This window comes from Grus americana, chromosome 26 (genome assembly GCF_028858705.1).
Source record: "Grus americana isolate bGruAme1 chromosome 26, bGruAme1.mat, whole genome shotgun sequence".
NCBI lineage: Eukaryota > Metazoa > Chordata > Aves > Gruiformes > Gruidae > Grus > Grus americana.
This window is the reverse complement of record NC_072877.1, coordinates 2,247,735-2,269,647: the sequence shown is the minus strand read 5'-3', so window position 1 is coordinate 2,269,647 and position 21,913 is coordinate 2,247,735. Positions and strand designations below refer to the sequence as shown.

General features: G+C 47.8%; 1 protein-coding gene across 7 annotated transcripts in view; it reads right to left on the bottom strand.

Annotated features, from left to right (window-relative positions):
* LOXL2 (lysyl oxidase like 2) overlaps positions 1-21,913 on the bottom strand; it is a 64,973-nt gene that overhangs the window by 12,036 nt on the left and 31,024 nt on the right. For all 7 annotated transcript variants that reach the window (XR_008574187.1, XR_008574188.1, XR_008574189.1 and 4 more), the window contains 5 exons: positions 13,996-14,207; positions 8,351-8,573; positions 6,271-6,454; positions 2,028-2,179; positions 1,361-1,528 (listed from right to left, as the gene is read on the bottom strand). Coding sequence is in view for 3 of the 7 variants with exons in the window: in XM_054804492.1 (XP_054660467.1) it covers positions 1,361-1,528; positions 2,028-2,179; positions 6,271-6,454; positions 8,351-8,573; positions 13,996-14,207 (939 nt within the window). In the remaining 4 variants the exon portion in view is untranslated. The remainder of the gene's footprint in view (positions 1-1,360; positions 1,529-2,027; positions 2,180-6,270; positions 6,455-8,350; positions 8,574-13,995; positions 14,208-21,913) is intronic.

Here is a 21,913-nt window from a genome sequence, read left to right as displayed (position 1 = left end):
ATGCTAATTCTCACTGGGTTTATCCCTGCAGCGCAGCAGAGTCAGCTGCGTCTGAATGCCGAGCGGGCCAGACACGGCACAGAAAGACAGCGCAGCCAACCAGACCCCGAGCTTGGAGAACGGGGACAGCCTCCGCTCTCTGCGACCACATTTTACTTGTTTGCCCAAGTTTTCCATTTCCGGAAATTGTTTGGGGAAAAGAGTTTTCCTTCCAGAACTGATCTAAGGCTGTTTTCTGTATGCGGGTTTCCATCTATATAAACACACATTAAGTTTATTTATTCAGTGGCCATTTGAGCCTAAGCTTCCCCAAAGCTGCTGGTGATTTTTGATTCTCGGTTGAAATGCCTCAGAGGGGCTGCATTTCCAGAGCTCAGCAAGACAACAAGCTCTGGCAAGGGATTACTTTGTCCGTGGGAGAAACCAGTTTGTTTTAGGAGCCTCAATCCCCACTTTCCCAGTGTCTGGGAACTGCAATAGAGGCCCAGAGGTTATATATTTCCTTTCAAGAATCTACCATTACCCCTAGATCTGCCTGCCCCTCTTTCACCTTGTGATCCTCGAGGGATGTATCAGTACAGAAGAGTATCTTGCACCAGGGTTATTGGTAGACCAGCTACTTACACCCGATGCCATTTATCCATCCGGGAACTGGGTGGGAAGCTGTTGCCCTCCCTCCTTCCCAGCTCTTATGGTTGCTGCTTGCTTTCCTCCAGCCAGCACAGCAGGCTGCTATTCACTGCGCCAAAGAGCTTCGCTGGGAAAGAACACTTTATTCCTTTGTGGTTATCCCAAGCTTGTTAGTTGGTAGCTTTTATCCCTTTCTTAAGTGCCGTTCTTAGTCGTGTGCGAGCAGGGAGGGTTTAGAGGTTTTGCCATTGGAGGGGCAAGAAATGCACACAGCTCCATCACACGCTAGCGTACACACTGCGCTGAGAGGTAACTACAGGAGCAAAATCAAATTGTTTTCAAGTGATTTGACACCAGGTTAAACTTGGCTTGCACACTTCAGTCAGCCCGAGGAGTTCAACTCCCCACTGACTCAGGGAGGGACAAGAAACTGCATGCAACCCCCAGCCCGACCAGGGCTAAGGGAATCAGGCTTCCCAGGAAATCTGAGCCCGGAGCAGTATGAAAACAGCAGCTCTGCCCAGAGCTGCGAGAGCTCCTTCTGCTCTGAATTTCCCCCAATGGCTGTTGTGCAACAAGGTTTAACCTTCGGGGTCTCTCCAGCTAATGCCTTGCAGCTGAATGTCATGGTTTGTTTTGTGTTTGTTTTTTTTTTTAATAAGCCTTCCTCCCCCTCCTCCAGTAGCCCCTACCCAAGCACACACACGCAGGGGAGGGCACGGGGACTCACCTGGAAGGCATGGCTGGCAAACCCCAGGCCCAGCTGCCGACACACCACCATGGCCTCCACGGTGCTCCAGTTCTCGCTGCAGACGGTGCCCCATTTCAGCGTGCCATTGCGCTCTGCCAGGACCTCCACCCGGCCCTCGTACGGGTTGCGGCCGCCGCTCAGACGCAGCTGCAGAGCATAAAAACTCCTACGTCAATAAACATAGCAAACTTTATAGGGAAGATGCAACAGTCGGGCTCAGGATCTTCTCAAGGCTTGTGGTTAAAGTTTTTAAGCCCCGCGTGGCAAAGATGACAGCAGCGCCCGTGCCAGCAGCCACCCGGGTCCCGCTGTCACGAGACCCAACCGAGATCCCATCACAACAGGGACAGGTACCAGACTGACGAGGCTGCGGGACTGCACCGGTTGCAGCTGAAGTAGCACTTCACCCGTTTATAAGCCCCTGTCATGCTTGGAGGAGCTCAAAGCTCAGTACAAAAAGGGTACATCACCCTTATTCACCCTCCTCTCCGATGCAACACCGATGTTTAAACCTAAACTGAATAGGCACGGCTTAGGCGAAATGATTCCTGCCCAGATGCCCCGCACTGCAAGGGAGGGCAGCCGATGCTCCAGGATGAACGCACCTCGCTACGCTCGCTCGCACCCGGATCGCTCGGCTTCTCACCTGATTCTGGAAACCCATCGCTGGAACGTTGCACCTCACAGCAGCATCTTCCTCATGGTTACAGCCCTGCGACTCCATGTTGAACTTGCAGTCCGTGACTGATTTTTCAAAGCCCGTACAGTCAATTTCGTTTAGATGAATTGGACCCATGCCTTGGGGAAGAAAAGGAGAAAAAAGAAGAGAGGCCTTACCTTCTGCCCATGCTACTGTGTGGTGAAGAAATATCCAGTAACAGTTTATGAATACACTGCAGACATCACGCTAGCCTCTAGCATTCAAAACACGGTAATCCTGAAAAAAATTCCAGCGATTTCTTGTAAAAATAAAACAAAAAGCTACAAGATTATTATTAATAATTTTACCGTTAAATTCTTTCCAGTAGTCTCTGGGACTCTAGCACCACAGAAAATGCCAAGTTTCCATTGTTACATAATTTACAAACTTCAGCTGGAGGAATTCGCGAATTATGACCTTTTGGCTGGGTCTATATGCTGGAACCTGCTCCCAATCAAGCCCTGACATTTAAACGGGATATAGACACGTTTGCTGGGACAACAAAACGTAACACCACAGGGATGCGCGAGAAGTCAGTGAAACGCTTTGGGCGGGTACAGACTCCGATGCCACCGATGGAAACAAGAGAGCAAACACCATTTCCTACTGCAGAGAACGGTCTCAAGGTGCTGGGAGCCAAGCTGAATAATTTGGTTCTTCCCCGGGCAAGTGGCAGCAAAGAATTGTCCCTTCTACCAAAGAGACACAGCCAGAGGAGACGCACGTATGAGAAGGCAAAAGTCCTGCCTGTAAAGCTCTCGGGTTTGGTTTCCAAACTGAGCCCAAAGCTGGTTAGAAAGAAGTTTTGGCGGGGACACACAAATCAGAGGTTCCAGCAGATGATCTTCATTACAGAACAACCGGAGTCTTTCTTGGAGCCCATATAATCCATGAGTAATTACTGATGGAAACACACCGGATAGCTTTGACAGGAGATCCCTGCAAGTAGCAGATGTAGAACCTCTGGTCTCCAGCAGTTTCTAGGAAGCTTTCAGAGATGGGAGGCTAAGAATAAAACCACTCCTGAACTTTGCTGTCAACGTGCTCCCTCTGGACTCAGTGTACTCAAAACGCTGGCAGATGCTGTGCTGCCTCACTGCAGCCCTCGGCCAGGCACTCCTGAGCCGCAGGCATGCCCATCGCTGGTCACCACGATGATGGTGGCGATGAAAGGCAAAAGCCACAGAAGATGTTTCCAAGAAAGCAGCATCCACCCAGCGATACCCATCCCCAGCTCTTTCCACCGGCTGGAAGAGGTTGACCCACACCAGATTTAGGAATTGGCCTTCAGTGGGGAGTTCCCTTTGTCAGGGTGCACGGCACACAGCAGTAGGCTGCCGGAGGCCAGGCTGGCCCCTCTGGGTACCGGAGATAGAAAAACAACTGTTTTCTTACCATTTCTGACAGCGCCTGGTGATTCTTCATTCCTGCAACGCTATTCTCATCACAGCAGAAGTGATGAGGGCTCCACAGAGCCAGAGAGCTGTACCTGTCTCAAAGCATTCACATCAGCAGAGAACAGAGCCTGGAAATGACATCCTGGATGCTGGCTCCGTTCCTTCATCCGAACCCAGAGAGGACAAAAATCGCCCTTAAGTTAGACAGTGGCAGAACTGCCAACTGGGCTCCAACCAGCAGCCTCACCACAAACCCTCTTTTGCTCACTCCTCTGGAAAGGAAAATTTTACCCAACTTCGAGCTTGCTCCTTTTAGTTCAAAGCAAAGAGCTGACTCTGGAAGGCAGGAAAAGGTAATTGGTTTATTAACAGTAGGTGGGATCCTTTTGCTTAAAAACCTCTTCCTGCTGCCATCTGGAGCCTTTCTAACTCTATGTGGCAGCCAGCACACCTCTGACTCAGAGACCTAACCGTGGGTGACAGTTTAATGATCTTGTCTGGTGAACCCCTCACCTCCTCAGACTTCTGCTGAGGCACAGGGAAAACAGAAAAAAGGGGGGGGGGGGGGGGAAATGTCTTTAGCATATTTTTGCGATTGTGTGGTGGAATGAGTCAGGATGTACCCCGGAGCCGCCTTCTGACAACAGCAGAACAAAGGCAGAGATGTAAACGTATTGGGTTCAATCTCACCCACAGAATTAATTTGGCTCTGGCCACCTTTCGCACCTTAATACTTCGGCCAGCCCTGTATCCACTCATCACACAAGACCTGTACAACGTGGGAACAGATCGAGGCTGCTGGGGAATGTGTTTCTAGCCTTTTTTGCTTCTCTCTTATTAAAATCTTGCTTGTGGTCTACATCTGGAAATGGTGACACTGATCTAGGCATTTTGCAAGCTGCTGAACAGTTGGAGTAGGAGGAATGCCTTGGTGCTGACCAGAATTGGAGAGTGATGCACCAAGAATGCAGGATGGATCCAGTCCGACATCCTCCACTGAAACAGCCCGACAAAGTCATACCAATGAAGTGACCAAGCAAGAGGGCAGGGCCACAGCACTGATCCACGTAACCCTGGCGCATTTGCTCTTCTCGGGGGAAATTCTTTTATGATACATGGAGGCAGCAAGTACTGCTGTCATGGGCACTGAAATGTAGCCAAGCTGCATTGCTGTATGTGCTGCAATATGGCGATAAAAATCATATTTCCTCCCATGCCATTCCATTTAGCATAAGAACAGGATTAGGACTGTATATCCAATGTATACATTCACCTACTGCTTGAGGATTTATTCTATGTTCTCCCTCCAAGGACGTTGCAGCAGACAATGCATTCGGGAGCTCTGGGCTTAGCATCTTCCTTTCAGAGAATTCTTGTGTGAATAAAGGTAAATTATTTAATCAGGGTCTCAGCTGCCCAGGCAGAATAAATCATCTTCTCCATACCCTGTACTCTTTGTGGTAGGCACTCATCTCCCACAGGTCACTGTCTTAACTGGGACTCCTAGACACTGCACACTGATTTAACACGTAGCCCATCTTTATGTGTTTTACCCCGTGAAATTACATCTCCACCACAGCAATGATGAGACCGGTCCTTCAAATTAGTCTTTGAACGCACAAATTCACCGAGATGCAGCTGTAACAAAGCAAAGCATCAACACGCACGTGGACACAGTTTAACAGCTATGAGACTGCCCTGTGCAACAGGAGCATGGAGGTGAGTTGGGGCCAGGAGAGCTGCTTTTCCTACCACAACGTGACGATCTGGCTGCTGTCATCCCCGAGGACAGTTTTGACAGGGTGCACCGACTGATTGCCAGCGTTTAACGTTAAAAGAAAGGAAAACGTGTGGGAATCGGCAGCTGCTGCTGAGAGTTTCCAGACTGCGGCTGCGGGAGGTGGCAGGGAACGGCGTGTTCTCCTCCCTCACGTGGCAGCCGCTTCCCCCCCATCGTGATGCTGCTGTTCCCTAGATGCAGCTAAGCTCATCAGTAGCTCCCTGCATCTCACCGCAAGATTTTTTTTGGCAAATCCAATGGACAGGTCACATTTTAAAGCTTTCCAGATTCTGGACACCACCACTGTGCTTTACACGTGTTGTTACTTTTTCTCCCCTTCTCCAAGCCATACTGGGCTGAAGAAATTTCCTCCATTCATCTAGTCTCATAATAAAGGGTTTGGTTTGGTGTCATTTTCTTTGGGTTTACACTATGGGACCAAGGCGTGTGAATCAGAAGGTGGTTTGAGAGGGCGTACGTTAGGCTTTGAGTTACTGTTTACCACAGTTTGGGATTTAAACCAGCTCCCAAATACAGGAAATCCAAACCCAAACCTGGCTCTGAACTGTTCAAATGCCCTTCTATTTATAATGGGCTAAATTAATGTTCTGGTCTTAAACTGGAGAGCGTTTGAAGTCTAGATCCAGGACCATTTTTGCCAGGAACCTTCTAGTAATGCATTACACCATGATGTGAATCTAGCAAACTCATAAGGAGAACTTGAGAGCAACGGACGTGATAACAAAGAAGTAATTACTGGAACAGCTGTCTGAGGGAAAGGTTAAACTCATCATCACTAGACTTCTTTCAAGGAATCTTGAATATATTTTTAAGTCACATATTCCGGTTCAGCCTCAAGCTCCTGGACTCAAGAGACTTATTAAGGGTAGAGAATAAATTCCTGGTCCCCAAACCAAACATCCCAGTAAAAATACGCTCTGCCCTGAATCATGAAAGGGTTCTCGGAGGTGGACAAGGCACAAACGGTCCCTGGAGCTCTTGCTGCTCTTACCTTGTCCGAGCCTTGCGCCCGTTATTGCTTCCTTGGCGCTCCCGAAGCCCAGCTCTCGGCAGACCACGCTGGCCGACACCAGGTTCCAGTTATCATCGCAAACTGTTCCCCACTCCCCGTTTTTCAGCACTTCAACTCGTCCTTCGCCAGTGTTGGCTCCTCCTTTCAGCCTCACCAGCGGCTGCTGGAAGACACAGACAGAGCTGGTGTTACCACTGCCTCGGAACAAAGCAGCATCCTTCCTTTGTAGCTCTTATTTACAACTGTGGCTGCAGGTAAGTTGTGGCCTAAAAAGCATTCCCTGAGGCACCTTAAAACAACCACCACATAATACAAAAGGCTAAGAGCGCTGGATGAAAGGACATCTTTATTTCTAAGACTTACGGTATGCATAGACACGTTTCTTACGTCCCTGTACACGGGCAGAGAACAAAGAGAGACATCTCATTCTCTGCAGTTTTAGTGCTTGGATTTAGAAGCCTTTTTCACACGAGCAGTTCTGCAGCAGAGAAGAGCTGCTGCACACAGGGGTGGCTGGACATGCAACCGCCCAGCAGTCACACCACATCTCCTGGGAGCCTTATAGGAACCGACCCAGCTAGCACACTGCTCTCCTCCACTTGCTGCCTGTGGATCAGCCGCTATGGATTCATTTGCTGTACAGATCTCCAGACGGGGGTCCTGGGTTAACCGAGACCACCAACGCGGAACAAGCCATGTATAACCTATCTGTCCGCTGCAGTTACGACTAGTGGAGTAAGTGATCTGACAGATCCCAGTCAGAAATACACAGCTGAGTGGCAGGTCCAGTTCCATTAATTTCTGTTCTTATATTTCTATTAGTCATTGACAATACGTCGCTTACAGCTTTCCCCAGTACCAAGCAGAGACCTGCCAATTACTGCTGCACCGGACAGATGTGCTGCTGCGGTGGGAGCCGAGCCTTAGGTATGGGAACACCAAGTGATTCGGGCAACATCTGAGACCAAAAAAACCTTAACTTTTAAAACTGGAAGCATATTCAGTTCTCCAGGCTGGGGTCACACGAAGGACATCCAAAGCCTACACAAAGGCTTAAGGAATTACTTGGCAGTGTGCATGGCTCAGAAGATTAGTAATGATTTACAAGACCTTTCACCTTTGAGGCCTAAATCCTGCAAGCTCGTGTGCAGAGAAGTGCAGAAGAAGGGACAGGACTGCACTGTTCCCACTACAGCAGCGTTCGGAGCTGTGGTCTGGGGTCTTCTCAGGTGCCAAGAGAAAGCCCACTCCTAAAGTCACAGAGGGCTGGGGGACGCAGGCTGCAGCCTCGGGCTATAGGCTAGATCCAAAGCACCTAAGGCACCCTGCAAAAACACCCTCTCACCCAGCATTAAGGGCCTCCAGACCCTGAGATCACCACTGTATCCTAAGGCTGCACGTACCTTACAGCTGGAAAATTTCCATTAGGGTCAACCTAAACCACACTTGCTGCAAGTTAAGCTGTTCTTTCACATTCAGGCGCCCCGCTGATACCGCGAACAACCGACTCCAGGGTTATTTTATAACAGCCTTTTGCATATCTTTTTTACGCTACACTCAGCCCTCTCCTGGCTAGACTAAACAAACACTGCTTTTTCAACCTTTTCTCTAGGCCAGGTTTTCCCAGTCTCTCAGGGCATTGCTTTGCAGAAGATAGAGGGGTAGCGGAAATGCCAGCTTACTACCCTTGTACCTCCACAGGAAAAACAACCCAGCAGCATTTAAGTGACTGTGAAACAGCAAAGCCCGGCAGCAACTGGGCATGCATTCAATTGGCTTGAACAGAACAGCTCAGAAACGTGACAAATGTATTTTCTTACTACTTGCTCGCAGCTTTGCCAGCTGCAGCAGCGAGCCAGCCTCCCATCCTTCTCAGCCTGCAGACTGAGGCAAGGTACCACATACTCTGAGGACAAAAACTCAGCTGGGCTTGTCAGAAAGGAATACAAAGAGGGGGCATTTGCACAACAGGCTGGTTTGTGGCTACAGGCATACAGGTGGTGAATTGTTACCCCCAGGCTTTTCCTACTTGACGGGTTGCACTTTGCTGCCTGCTCACCTCCTGCCTGAAGGCTTTTCGGAAGCCACTGTGGCTGCTGGGGGCAAAGGCGCGTCCAGGGACACAGCTGACTACTGCGGGCATCCCGTTGTCACACGTTGCGTTCTTCTCTGCATCCATGTTGAGGTGGTTGCCCAGTTTGCAGCTGGAGACATGAGCCTCATTCCCACTGCAGTCCATCGAGTAAGCCCAGTAATGCTGCTTCCTTCTGCTGGCAAACATCCTTAAAGGAGTAAAAGGTAACAGGAAAATAAAAGTTAGGAATCCATAAAAACTGCACTGATGCAGCTACATTTGGGGAGAAAAAACCAAACCCACTCTGAAATAAAATGAGGATTGAAGAGTATTATTTGAAGGCTGATCCATTCATACACACAATGACTCTCTGTTAAGGTGTCACTCGGGAGTAACTAGGTCATCTCAGAAAGACCCCCAAAAGACCTCTCCCGTAAATGAGCTGTTCTCTTTGCTGGCCATCACCTATCAGCTGGGAGAAGATGGCAGGCTGGGAAAAAGCCACGGCTCTCCAGCTTCTTTCAAAGCTGCAGTGTTAACAACTGTGGGCCTGAAAGCAATTTCCGAGTGCGAGAGCAATTCCCCTGATGACATGTTCACAGCAGAGGAGATTGGCAGCAGTTTCTGCTTCTTGCTCCCAAACTGTAGCACTTGCCTGGAGTTGCTCCAGGGACTCCTAAGGGGGAAGGGGCACATGTGATAAATTGAGAAAAGAAAGTAATCCCGCTTCATCCTAACTGCATTGTAAGGCCGTCAGACGACTGTATCGGAGCTAAAATAATCAATAAAAATATAGGTCAGATCATTATCAAAAGGGAGATGTTAGATGTTGAGTTAAAAAAAAGTCAAGGCGCAGAGGAGCCAACGCCCTGCTGTGATCCTGACGTGGCTTTGTGAGATCCGTGTGCGGCTCCTTATTCCAGGAGGAGCTGCCATGCAGCCCTGGCCATCCGGGGATTAGCTGTGAGAAACGGCATAGCGAGGTGGGTGGAACTTGCTGGGAGAAAAAGCACCAAGTCCGATTAACTGTAGCACATCCCTGCAGGACAGAGAGCCTGAACAAGATCTGGTAAAGGGACAAACAGCCTTTCAGAGGTTGTTGGTTTGAAAATAAATTGGACAGGTTGAGGTTTTCCCAGCTGATACCCTTTGGTGGTCCTGCGTGGGCTAATTTGCATGGTCTCAGATGCTTGAGGGGACCATGTTCTCCCCTTCTGCTTTCTAAGCCTTGCTGACAAGCTCAGCAGTTCTCTAGGCTCACATGGCTCGCGGCCACTGTCTAATCCTTTCTGGAAACAAATTTATCTGTGTTGAGGTTAGGGCCAAATACAGCCAGGCTGGAGATAGAGATGCAATTGCATCTCATGATGGGGAGTAAACGCTGTGCTGGAAGGGATGGAGGAGCGATGGGCAACCCACCTGTGCTGTGGGTAAAATGCTGGCTGTCTAAGTCTGTCAAACCAGAGCTGTCAGGGACCCCGAAACAACAGAAAATGAATGGGGAATAAAAATTTAAAAAAATAAAAAAGTAAAACCAGGGAGGATGCAGGCAGAAAGTGCCAGGCACTCCTCAGTTACAATATCTGGCTCAATTTGGACCAAACCTTGAAGATTTTTGTCCCTTTTAATTAAACTACACAGGATACTACGCGTCTACCAAAAAGCCACAAAAGCCTCTGCCCTTGGACTGCTGGAGCTCAGCACCGAGGTCCCACCTGAACGTTAACTGCTCTCGGAGTGCAGAGCGATGGGGCAGACTGGAGAGCACCCGGAGCCGCCTGCATTCCCTGAGGCTGCTCCATGCTCTCCTGGGATGAGCCAGCTCTGCTCCACTGCCCTTCCAGTCTGTGACCTTTCCGTATGGAAGTGAGAACCCAAAGGACGATTTTCACTGAGGGCCCTCCGCAGACATGTGCGGAGAGCTCCATGAACTCCAAAGCAGACAAGAAACACTGCCTGTCTCAGAGAAGTAATTATGGGGATGCCTTATAATAGCAAACAATGACCTCATCCTGGAAATTTCACGAGGCATTAACATCTGGTTGGTATTAACGGCCCTTAGTAGGCTGGGGAGAAATAGCCAGAGAAAGCCCCACCTTGTTTCCCCAGACCAAATACATATATATATATATATGTGTGTGTGTGTGTGTGTGTGTATATATATATATATAAAAAAAAAGGAAATAGAATACAGATGATCTTTACAGATAGAAACTGAGGGCATTCTTGCTACTTACTTTTTAACACAGAAAGGGTACAACCCACCTCTCGCTGGCCTTGGTATAAACCAAGAGCAATGCTGCTCTGATCAGAGGTGCGAGTGAACAGCCATGCTGTGAGAGTTTAACTAATTCTAGGTCAAGTTGGAGTCCAAACCATTAATACGGGTGAGGAGAGATGGACCTTCATCACATAAGCTTTAAACAAAGACACAGGTTAAGCCCAAGGCCTGTGGGAAGTGGCTCAGGGTTTAGCTAAAGCAACCTTGCTACGTAAGAACGCGTCAAGAGAGCGCTCAAGGAGACCAGAAAACAAATCATTACACACACACGCCAGGAAAATTCACCCGTAACACACTGAACGGAGGCTGAATAACTCCTCTTCAGGGGTGTGAGCATACATTTCTGGTGCTAAGAGCAACTTCTACACTCAACAAATCCTTCAAGCATTTACTGAAGTTAACAAGTTTGCTATCTTCAGCCTCAGGGAGGCAGAAGAGAAGCCAGACCTGCCACCTACTACCAAAGCCCTCAAGATCTTGGCTTTGCTAGGAAAAACCCAAACCATGATGATTTCTACTACAAGCGTAGAAGTGATTAACTGCCTCACACATCTGACCAGCTTTATAATGGTATGAGCAGACTGCTTAAACTGGGAGATGCTTTTTAGCCTGACATTGAACAAAATATCCTGGAACTGCTGAACTCCTCCATCCCAAGCTGTAAGGCCTCGAGAAGGCATCAGGTCTCACTCTCTGCTTTAGGCATCTCTGGTCACAAACTTCTACTCTCCCCATCAGCAAAATGCGTTTAATTCTATCCTGCTTTCTCAACCAGAGCAGGAGTTGGGAGGAGGAATTAACAAGTGGTGCCTATATAAAATCACTTTGAAGAATGAACAAGAACATGGAAACAACATTGAGATTTGTTTCGTTTCCTAACATAAATCGTGCTGTCAACTGCAGAGTCTAAGTTACATTCAGGAATAAAACCCTGGCACCGGGACAACAATGAACTAAGTTGTTTTCTTTCAAGCGAGATCCATCTGCAAATCATTTCACCTCCCACCATTGTGCAGAAGCAGAGCAGAGTATCAGCTAGCTCAGCAGGCAAAGCTGTAGTTTGTGGGGAGTGGGACTGGCGGGGACGTGGGAAGGGGGGCAGAAACCTAATTCCAGCCTGTCTCCCAGCTGCAGAACAGGAGCGGGAAAGGATCTGCTCTTGGGAGAATGGTATTTAGGAATTAGGGAGGGCAAAGCTCAAGAAATGAGAAAAATGTTTCTGAGGCTTCACACTCACTTGGAGAGAGGGCTTAGTTCAAGTGACCAGCCAGAGACGAACTCTTCCCTCTCCAACACAAAACACGACCAGAAAGCACGTGGGACAAAGCAGAGAGCAGATTACAGTGGTCGTCATTCCAGTACCTCGATCGTGAAAGCAAAGATCACTTGTGAAGTTCCCAACCCAGAACTGGGAGGTTTCCCTCACCAGCAAGGTTACCAGCAATGCTGGTTGTACATGATGCATCTACCAGTAACACAAAGCACAAAGGCAAATGCCCTAAGAAAAAAACACTGCTTTTTAAACTATGCTAACCAAACAAAACTGTCTAGCTGACAAAGTTTTACAAGTCTCTTCCCTCCAATAAAATGACATCCCATCTTCTTCCAACCTGGGATAATATTCAGCATATTTTCCAAAACATCCTTCTGTGGGTGCAGCAGCCCAGCAAGCCGTTACCGCTTGCCGAAAACAAGCAAAGATGAGGGAGGTATTAGGGCACTGAGGCTACTTAAGCAATGTGTCTGCTCGGTAGCAGCCTGGTATTTGTAAGCACTGCATATTCATATCTCCAGCTCTGGTGAATGGGATTTTCAACATCGTCAAAAATTATGCTGAACAACTGTGCCTCAGTTTTTCCGTCTCTACGTGTACTATTGCAAGAGACAGGACAATTACCAAGCACCCTTTTATTTAAGGCAGATGGCTCCAGCTGCTAAAGTTAATGCTTTTCTTGGAAACACCAGGACTGAGAAGCAGGAAAAATCTCCTTTGTCTTACTAGAGGTAATTTATTCTGCCCTCCTGCTCTGATGCAGGGGATGGGAATCTCGGAGCTGAGTTTGATGGAGACATGCTGCACTGATGGGAGCAAACACTCCTCTAACTGGTGTCCAGGGCAGAACACGAGTCTGCCTGGTAGCAATTATTAATTCACTGCTCATCTCCCTGGGAAGCCTGAAAACAGAATTCCACTTGGGTTATTTATTTTATATTCTTTGTGCTGCTATGTGGCTTTACGCTATTCCAACCCAAGGACCTCTTCAATTGATCACAATCTTGCTAATGAAAGAAATGAAACGTGGCCAGCCAGTTCCAGAGGGAGCTTTCGGAAATAGCAATTGCACAGGCCAAAAGGAACAGGCAGGAAAACCACAACTCCTGCCCGGAGAATTCAGTTCTCCCCCAACCAGTTGACGCTTTCCCACTCCATAGGTCACAGCGTAGGAAAGAAACAAGACCGAATTTCACTTAAACTATTTTGCATCTGCTTTAGGGTGTTATTTCTAGGGAACAGTGTAGGAAGAACCATGTCTGTGATGAAGGCTGGTGACAAAATGCTCTTCCAGCCTGGGACCCTGAGGAATTGCCAGTGCAAAAGGATCTGAACTGGGGTTAACAACAGTGGGAGATTTACTGGGAAATATTCCCCTGGGCAGGCTGCTCTAGGGGGGTGATTTGGCAGCTGGACACCCATGAACCATGGGCGGTGAGCCTCCGTGAGAGCCAGAGAGGTTGGTAAACATGGATAAACACGTCACGAGAGGTGAGAGACCATGAATTGCATGCAGTAGCAGGAAGGGGGAACCTGGGCAACAAAGCACAACAAAGGCATGTTTTATTCCAAGAGTACTCGGTTGGAGCTTTCAGCACACACCAGATCTGCTCCTACGGCTGGCTTTCTGCAGAGGGATGGGGTAAGCAGTTAGATTTGCTTGCAGCTGATAGGTTTACTGCGAGAATATGATCAGTTTGCTCACATCCATCCCCTGCACACAAGACAGAACCTAAACCTCTCTCTGGTGAAGGTAATAACTGTGCTACAGCTGGAAAGAAAAAAAGATTTCTGGGGCTGACTGTCCACATCTATAGGACCTATCAAATACTACAACTGATACTGTACTAGGTCTTCAGCCAGAACGGTGAGATCAAACGACTCCCCTGTCTGCACAAGGAAATGCTTGACATTTCAAATATTTACACAGAAGGAAAATCTGATCTGAAGGAATGAAGCAGTTGGAGGTTTTTCTACCTCAAGCTCTCCAGTGTCATTTGACAATTTGCATTTTTGAACAAGGCCCCAAGTGTTCAAAGAAACATGCTTGTGTCTCATACAAAGCTCTGCTCTTACTTGTAGACATTGGTGTTGTATTTCCTCTCACTCGGAAATCCAAACATGCCACAGACAACTCGGGAATTTTTCATGGTCCAGTGCTTGTCGCAGACCTGCTTCCATGTCCCTGCGTCTTTCACCTCCACATAACCCTCTGTGACAGGCACCCGCTTGCGGTAGGTGGCGAGGATGGCACGGATCCGTATGTCCTCCACCTGGATGTTCATGTTCTGTAAGCGTAAGAGAAATGCTTATTGATGCTGGCTTGCAAGGAAACTGGTTGTGGAGCTTTGAGGTAAGGAACCAAACCCAGTTCTAATTCAGGGTTACAGCTAAACAGAGGGAGGCAGAAAGGAAGAGCTGCTTAGGAAAAGACACAACAGGGAAGCAAACCAACCTTGCCACCTTGTGCAAATCCATCCTGCGAAAGAGGATGCTTTTTCTCATTTAAATAAAAAAGTGCACATTATTTTACAAATAGCTGTGTAACAAACCTCCTTTGTTACTTGAATTCATTGAAGTGCCTGTTTCAGAAGCCCAGTGACCTTAATTTAGTCTCAGCTACTATGGAAGTGAACCAAGCTCAGCTTTGCTAGGGCCACCTCAATGCTGGCAGGGTGCAGAGAGGTGGGAGCCCTGGCAGGGAAGGACGTGGGGGCTCCCAGCGAGCCCCTGGGCATCCCTTCCCACCTGTGAAAGCTGGGATCTCGATGTGCTGACACCGGCATTTCGCCGCTTCCCCAAGCCAGGTTCCTCCTCCAGCTGAAGCGTTACTTGGTACAGCAAATGAGTCATGAAGGTTGAATGGATTTCACATTTGGAGCCTACGTGAGGACACTGAACAAACAAACCTTGCGGGGACCCAAAGCAAAGGCTGACTGGAAAATATCTGCTGTGGCAAGCAATTACAAAAGAGCTACTGAAAATTTTATAACTTGCTTCCAGGAGACCTTTTCTTGTCGAAAATGTAGAAACCCACGTGGTTCTGCTAACAGTTACATCAGAACTGAGGAATCCTCCCCTCCCCTTGCTCAAATTCAATCACTTGGAAAAGAAAAATGCCCAGAGCTTTAAAGAGACACAGGCCTCTGCATACCGATCAGCGGCACACACAGGTATTGAAGTCACGGAGATCGCAGTAGGACGTGCAGAGTCCTGCAAATTACACGTGGTGCATCCATTCTCCAGATGCTTCACCCACACTGATGCAACTAACAGACCCCAGGCAAACAGAAACCAACTGCAGAGAAAGTCTGCTGGGGCAGGGCAAGGCAGAGGCATCTCCTCATCCACAGCTCTGCTACTGCTCTGACACACCACTTTGGGGCAAGTCACTTAAGGCTTTTTTTCCCCTTTTCTTCTCTCTTTTTTCCCCTTCTTTTTTTATTGTCTACATTTACCACCTCATTTTACACCAAACCAGATCACCGATTCCTCCTTTTGCCTGCAGCTGCAGGAATTCAGTCCTCCAGCAACTCAGCTGGAGCATCCATGAGACCCCCAGTAACCCTGGAAAATGGGACCTTGTGATATACCCAGTAGGATAGTGCTACTCATACAGGGTTTGCAGTTTGGGCTTCAGTTTTGAAAGCTCTTGTAGCCCTCAAGAAGAAAAAACAAAACAAAACCACAACAACATCCCAGTTTCTTACATCTGAGACGCTTTAAGGTGCTCAGACAAAGGCTCTGATGCAAGAGCAAACTTGTACACCTCCTGTGTAGTCTGGGAAGTCCATTTGCAACACAAAGAGTTGCTCCTGAATTTGGCAGATTCTCTTGAAATATTGCACAGCTTTTGACTACGTGCTGTCAGAAAAGTAGCAGAGCCTCTGTGCATTGAAAGCCTCCCCAGGCTGGTTTCCAATGCCTGAAACTCACTTTTCCTCCGGTGCAGTTTATGAAATGTTTCCAGCTCTTCACCTGATGGAGAAAGCACGTTTACCTGGAGCTACAGGCCAGTGCTGCCTGAGAGAGCACCTTGTTTCTCTGCTCCCTCTACCTTGCCTTAGTTTCTTCCCCAGGAAACAAGAGGTAATCAAAGCCTGAAATCCATTTGGAAATAGCTTTGACTGCTGAAGATCTAAAAGTGTTTTTAATGAAAGCCTATTAAAAGGATTAACCCAAAGGACAGAGAGCCAAAGCTTAAAATTGCACTAGAAAAGCACATGAAAAGATAGTAACTGAGGAGGAAATTTGCATTGACAGCTGAGAAAGTGGGTGAGACAGCCTAAGTGAGCTTCTCCGTCTGTGACTGCAGGATATATCCACCCTATATAAAGCCCTAAGTATGTTCGCTACACGTAGTTACGTCAGTCTCAGCCCTACTGCATATTAAAGTAACTGAAATGGAACATTTTCCCTGACTAGACCTGACATCAGCAACGTGCTAAAATCCACCCGTGGTTTTCACTTGACAGCCATTTCCATTTTGCTTGAATTTAGACAGGCCGGAGGCCGCAGCCGGTCCACGGCACAACGGAGAAGGAGGAGCGTTCGGAACAAAGTGTGATTTCACACGTTCAAGATGCCTGTGTTTTGCGAGGAAGCTGCACAACAGCAGTTGCTAACTCCATTTGAATCACAGAGAGTGCTATTCCAGATGTTAAACATCTGCCTGATGCTTCTACCGCAAAGCAGCAGAACCATTATTCCCACGTTGCACCTATTAGTCATCGTTAATACATCACTATTCTCACTACTGCACCATCAGAGGTCTTCACAGAGATAGAAGGTGGTGACAAATCTGAAAAGCCTCCAAGCTAAACAGAGACCTCAAAGGAGGGGAGAAAGCAATGATTCTCAGCCTCCTTTTGCAGATTGAGAAATAAAGGTGCAGAGAGAGCAAACTGCTTCTCCAAAGACCACAAGGGCAGGAAATCGCATCCAAGTGTCCCAAGGCCCCAGCTCTAGCCTCCACGTGAAGATCCCTCCTGCGGCAGAGAACATCAGCTAAACAATCCTCTAGCACTAAAACACTCGCATTCTGATCAAGCACATCTGGATTTTTTCCGCCTTCCCACTCCACCAGCCTAGCAGGAGCTGCGTTGCACAAAAACAAGAGAGATGCTGAGGAAAGAGCATCCAAACAGGGCAACGCGCAGCAATTCTTCCCTGCTGCGTTCCTGCACCTTCTGAGCATCTGCATCTCGCAGACTTCCCAAGCCAGAGGGTATATTTTAATGTTCAAAAACCCTGGATGGATTTGAGAATCTCTTACCAGGATTTATGATATCAGAGCAACAGGCAAAGAAAGAAACCAGCTGGCTGAGTCAGAGAAGGGGAGAGAGAAGTCACAAAGTTGCAAAAAATAAACACTCTTGAAAAAAGAGCTTGGGAATACTGTTAGGGATGTTATGATTTGCCTGTTATTTTTGCAATTAGTTCAGCAGCTTAGCAAATAAAAACAAGTTGCTACGTCTGTTTCCAACAGAGCTCTGACCGCTGCAGGGGTGGGGATGCTGGGGTCCCGGTACAGGATCCTGGGGTGCCCCGACCTCCTGTGGTACCCATGACCCAGGCAGGACTCGAGATGCCTGCGTTTCCTACTTCCAGGTTGTGTGTTCGGGCAGGTCTTTTCCACTCGTCCTTGCTGGTCATTTCACAAGAGGGAGAAATAAAGTGCAAACTTGAATGGCTTGCTCTCGGATTCAAAAAACCACTGTCAGAGCCAGCATGATACCTCAGGCACTGCGGGCTCCAGTACAAAGGTCCCACGACACGTCTGTCTCTCCCCAGAGATGCTGACATACACACAAAAAGAAATCCTGCTCTGACTTGGGACTCTGTCTTAGTAAATCCAACTCTTTTGTCATGGGGTTTTTTTGCCTGTATTTGCCAAGGAAGGAAAAAAAAAAGTGAGCAAACTAGCAAGAAAAAACCATCATTTCATTCCTTCGAGGGTATTTCAATCTTCAGATAGCTATAGCAGACCGGCACACAATGACATCTTCATGATTCGTCCAAGAGCAAAACCAATCCACATCCATTGCCCTTTCTGCTCACAGAGAGGAGGTTTAGAGCAGAGAATTATTGATATAGCAACTCGAGGGTTTGTACTCAGTCTGAACAGCAAAACGTCCGAGAGGAATTCAACATGCTGTAGACCTCAGCTTTATACTGGAAGATGAAAGAACAAAGGATCAAAATAAGTGCACTGTAGGTTTCTCAAGGAGAAAGGACTGCTAAGAACTTTCTCCCGATAACTCTTAACAGATTTGAATGGTTTCCTTTCATTACAGAGGTTTTGTTACACTGGGAGTATGCAATAATGCAAATACAGGCAGACTTATATTTTATCTTCCAACACCAACGTGTAGAGCAGCTGGGCTAATGGTGAAAACAGACTCCACATAAAAATCAGAAGCAAACAATACTTAATAGCTAGAGCAGACTTTTTAAAACCACTGTCTCCATGCTTTACGTACACGTGGAGACAAACACCTACAACAAGCCGTCGTATCAACAAGGAAACCTCATCTCTGAAAACTTTACTTATTCTCCATATTCTCTTTTACTTATAGCCAGACACTGAAGCTCCAAGGTAGACCTGGGAAATCCTCTGACGGCTATCTGAGGATCACAAAGCAGGTATCTGCAACCAACTCAGAAGCTGAATGCACATCTGCCAAGCTCCCACCTCAGCTATCAACCACCATAATGCAGAGCCTTCAAGAGTATTTCAGGAGCCAAGCATTCACTAAAGAGCAATGCTACCTCTAGGAAATAAAACTGGCTTGGCTGCACCCCTCGTTATGGGAAGGAATAGAGGCCCAAGCCCCAAAGCCAATGGGACATGGCTTGCTCAGTCTAAGGCTGAGGAAGCCAGAGCAGGGAGGGAGAAAACCATGCACAAACCCACAGTTCAGCTTCCTCAATACAAGGGAAAAAAGCTGCTGAGGATTTCTACCCACAAAGCAAGAGGAGAGACCAAGGCCAGAAAGAGTTAACTCTCACGGCTCATGCAGGACAGTCCTCCCCTTCCCAGCTAGCCTTGCGCAATTTCCACCTATTTAGGCCAACAGCTGTGGAGATGTATGTGCCAGCCCTTTTCCTTTTTTTTTTTTTTTAACTCCCCCTGAACTCCAAGTCTTAGAATTCAGCTACTAGCATAACTCAGACCTGGATCTCCAACCTCCCCTTTGCTTATGAAACAATCCCACCCACATACTTGAGGTTGAATCAGCTCTCGCCTTTGCTTTCTGCTCTCCAGAGCGCTGCTTTGCCTTGCTTGCATTGCTGACCCTGTGCATGGAGTTTGCGGATCTGCTCCATCACCACTGGCCTCATTCGTCAAGCTGCAGCTTCGCTTTCATCAAAGACATCCAATCTGGCACAGACAAACTCCATTAAGGGAGTACGCACTAAGGCATTTCTCTCCTGCTTGAGTTAAGCCTCCTTAGCCTTGAAAGGTGTGAAGAAATAGAAAGCAAGCTAAAGGTGGGTACGGAGGGCAGGGGGAGGAAGCGTAGTACCTCTGTTCGTAGATTTGATGCTCTGGCTTCCACCTCACCCTGCTTTTCACTGGAGCCACTTGACTGTGCACAGCGATATAAAAATCAGACCAAAGCTAAAATAACTCTGTGGTCCGAGGCTGAAGAGACCCTGCTCGGTTCTGCAACAGATCCCCTGTGTGATTTCAGCCACAAAAACTCACTTCCCCACCTCCCTGCTGTTACCTCTGGCCTCTTGCTCACACTTCCTCACCCCTTCTGGAAAGGGAAGACAATTCTGAGCTCATCTCACCTGCCCCGAATTGCAAAGCCTCTGCAGCAAGGGCTTCACATCTGTATTTGCCCAAAGCAAAGATGTGATTTCAGTTGGGACTTCCAACATGACCACAATACAAATTAGTATAAAAATGCAGAAAAAAGTGTCAAACTATTCTGGGTGGGACCATATTCCCCTCCAGCCCCTCCTTTCCTCGCCAAGAGCCATGTTCAAGACCCGCACTGCTGCTCCTCTTCAGTCCCGGACACAAAAGCCCACCGCAAGCCAACACGCTGCACTCCGTTACGAAACCAATGAATCTCAGCTTCAGAAAGCCGGGGCCTGCCCAGAGACAGCAAAAAGAAAGGGGGTTGTTTTTGAGCTTTCACAAAAGGATTCCTGGCTTGGAAAGTTTTCACATGAGCCTCAGCTGCTTTTGTTTCCAGTCTCTGAACCAAATGCTTCCCCCACAGCTTCGGATCTGATTGCAAAAACTGACACAACTTTCATAACATTTTCTTTCACATTTTGCCATCTATTTTGCGTTGGCAGAACAACAATGCCCAGGACAGCATGCTTGTGTCCTCCTCCACTGCCCAAGCTCAGCGATACCCTTTCTTCTTGCAACAGCCCTGAGGACGCAAAGTGATCAATACAGGAAGGAGATCCCGTTCCTAGAAACCCAATTGCGACTTCGCAGACTGCAGAGGCTACCCTGGTTCTGAATCACTGGCTCCTGGCTGGAAGCAAGCCACAGCAGCTGGGATTTCAGAGGGGCTTTTCAGAAGAGCATCTCAACACTCGCTTTAAACACACACCCACGCGCTCAGTGACGACACTAAGAAACCAGCTAGAGAACCGCACGGGGCAGGTGGGTCTGAACAGCCGTGGCTGCGTGCATCTCCCTTACGGCCAGAGAAACTACTCAAATGCAGGCAGAAGGGGAACTGGAATGAAATTTTGCTTCTGTGTACTTTATGATTTAAAAAAAACCCCAAACAACACATTACCACCATGAGCGATGCTAAAGATTGCAGAGGGAGAGAGCGGAGGTATTCAGTACCGGCTCTGGCGGCTACCTGGTCGCCAGGTGATGGTACGAGCACACAGCTTACGCAAAGGTGCACTTCTTACCACAAATCCTTGATTTAACAAATGCAAGGAGTCTGTCTCTGGCTAGTCCACATGCATTGCTCTCCTGCTTTAAGATTCCCCGTGATCCAGTCCTTCCCTATGCCTGACCTATCCCACTGCCTCTTAGATGCAGAAACCAAGTCATATCCTCATTTCTCATTTACAACAGAGCTCTGGGATTTCTTGCCTTCCCAAACACCAAGATATTAAGGCTGCAACTTGGACAAGAAATAAATTGATTTTTTTCAATTAAGAACATAACACAAAATCTTTCCAGACTTTGTTCATCCCAGAGACATCTTGTCTCCTGTATTTAAACCTTCACTTACTTCCACTGGAGTCTCAGCTACCAAGTCTTTTCCCCTGAAGATGACTTTTTAGAAAGTCTTCTTCACGTACATAGGAATTGGTGGAATCTGTTTTGATTTAAACATCTGGAGCTGTGTCTCTGAGTCACTAACAAGGTCCCAGCTGTTAAATAAACATGGTGAGATAGATGCTGCAAGACAAAGCCGGGTTGCCTATGGGGGACAGCCGTCCCCTGGGAACATTCTGCTGTATTGAACTGCAAGCACTTTGTGTTCTGGGTTTGTGCAGTACAAAAGGGTAAGGGATGAGAGTGCAACTCAGGATTAGGGTCCAGGAGCAAATACAGTGCAGATTATAAAGGACAAAAGCTGAGGCCTTTGCTAAGCCATGAAACGCTTCAGCAGCAGCCTCATGGTTGCCAATGCAAAGCAGGCTAATGAAAAGCACGAGAGAAAAGAAACGCTGGTGACAGAAGCGAGCGAGAGAAGGCAGGAGCACTGAACCCTGGAGATACTTTGGCATGGGTGGGAGGCTCAGCTCAGGGTAGGATGTCGCTCTGTTCCGTGCGCATCATGGCCCAAGGGTTTCACGATGAGCAAAGCCTTTACATTCTCCGTTTCCTTTCTTCCGAGTGACTTTAAAGACAATCTGGGTCAGATCATAGAATTGTTTAGGTTGGAAAAGACCTTTAAGATCATCAAGTCCAACCGTTAATGCTGCAAGCTAGCCAAATTTATTACCCGACCTCCACACTGCAAAACAGAACAAGATCATACTCTGTTAAAGA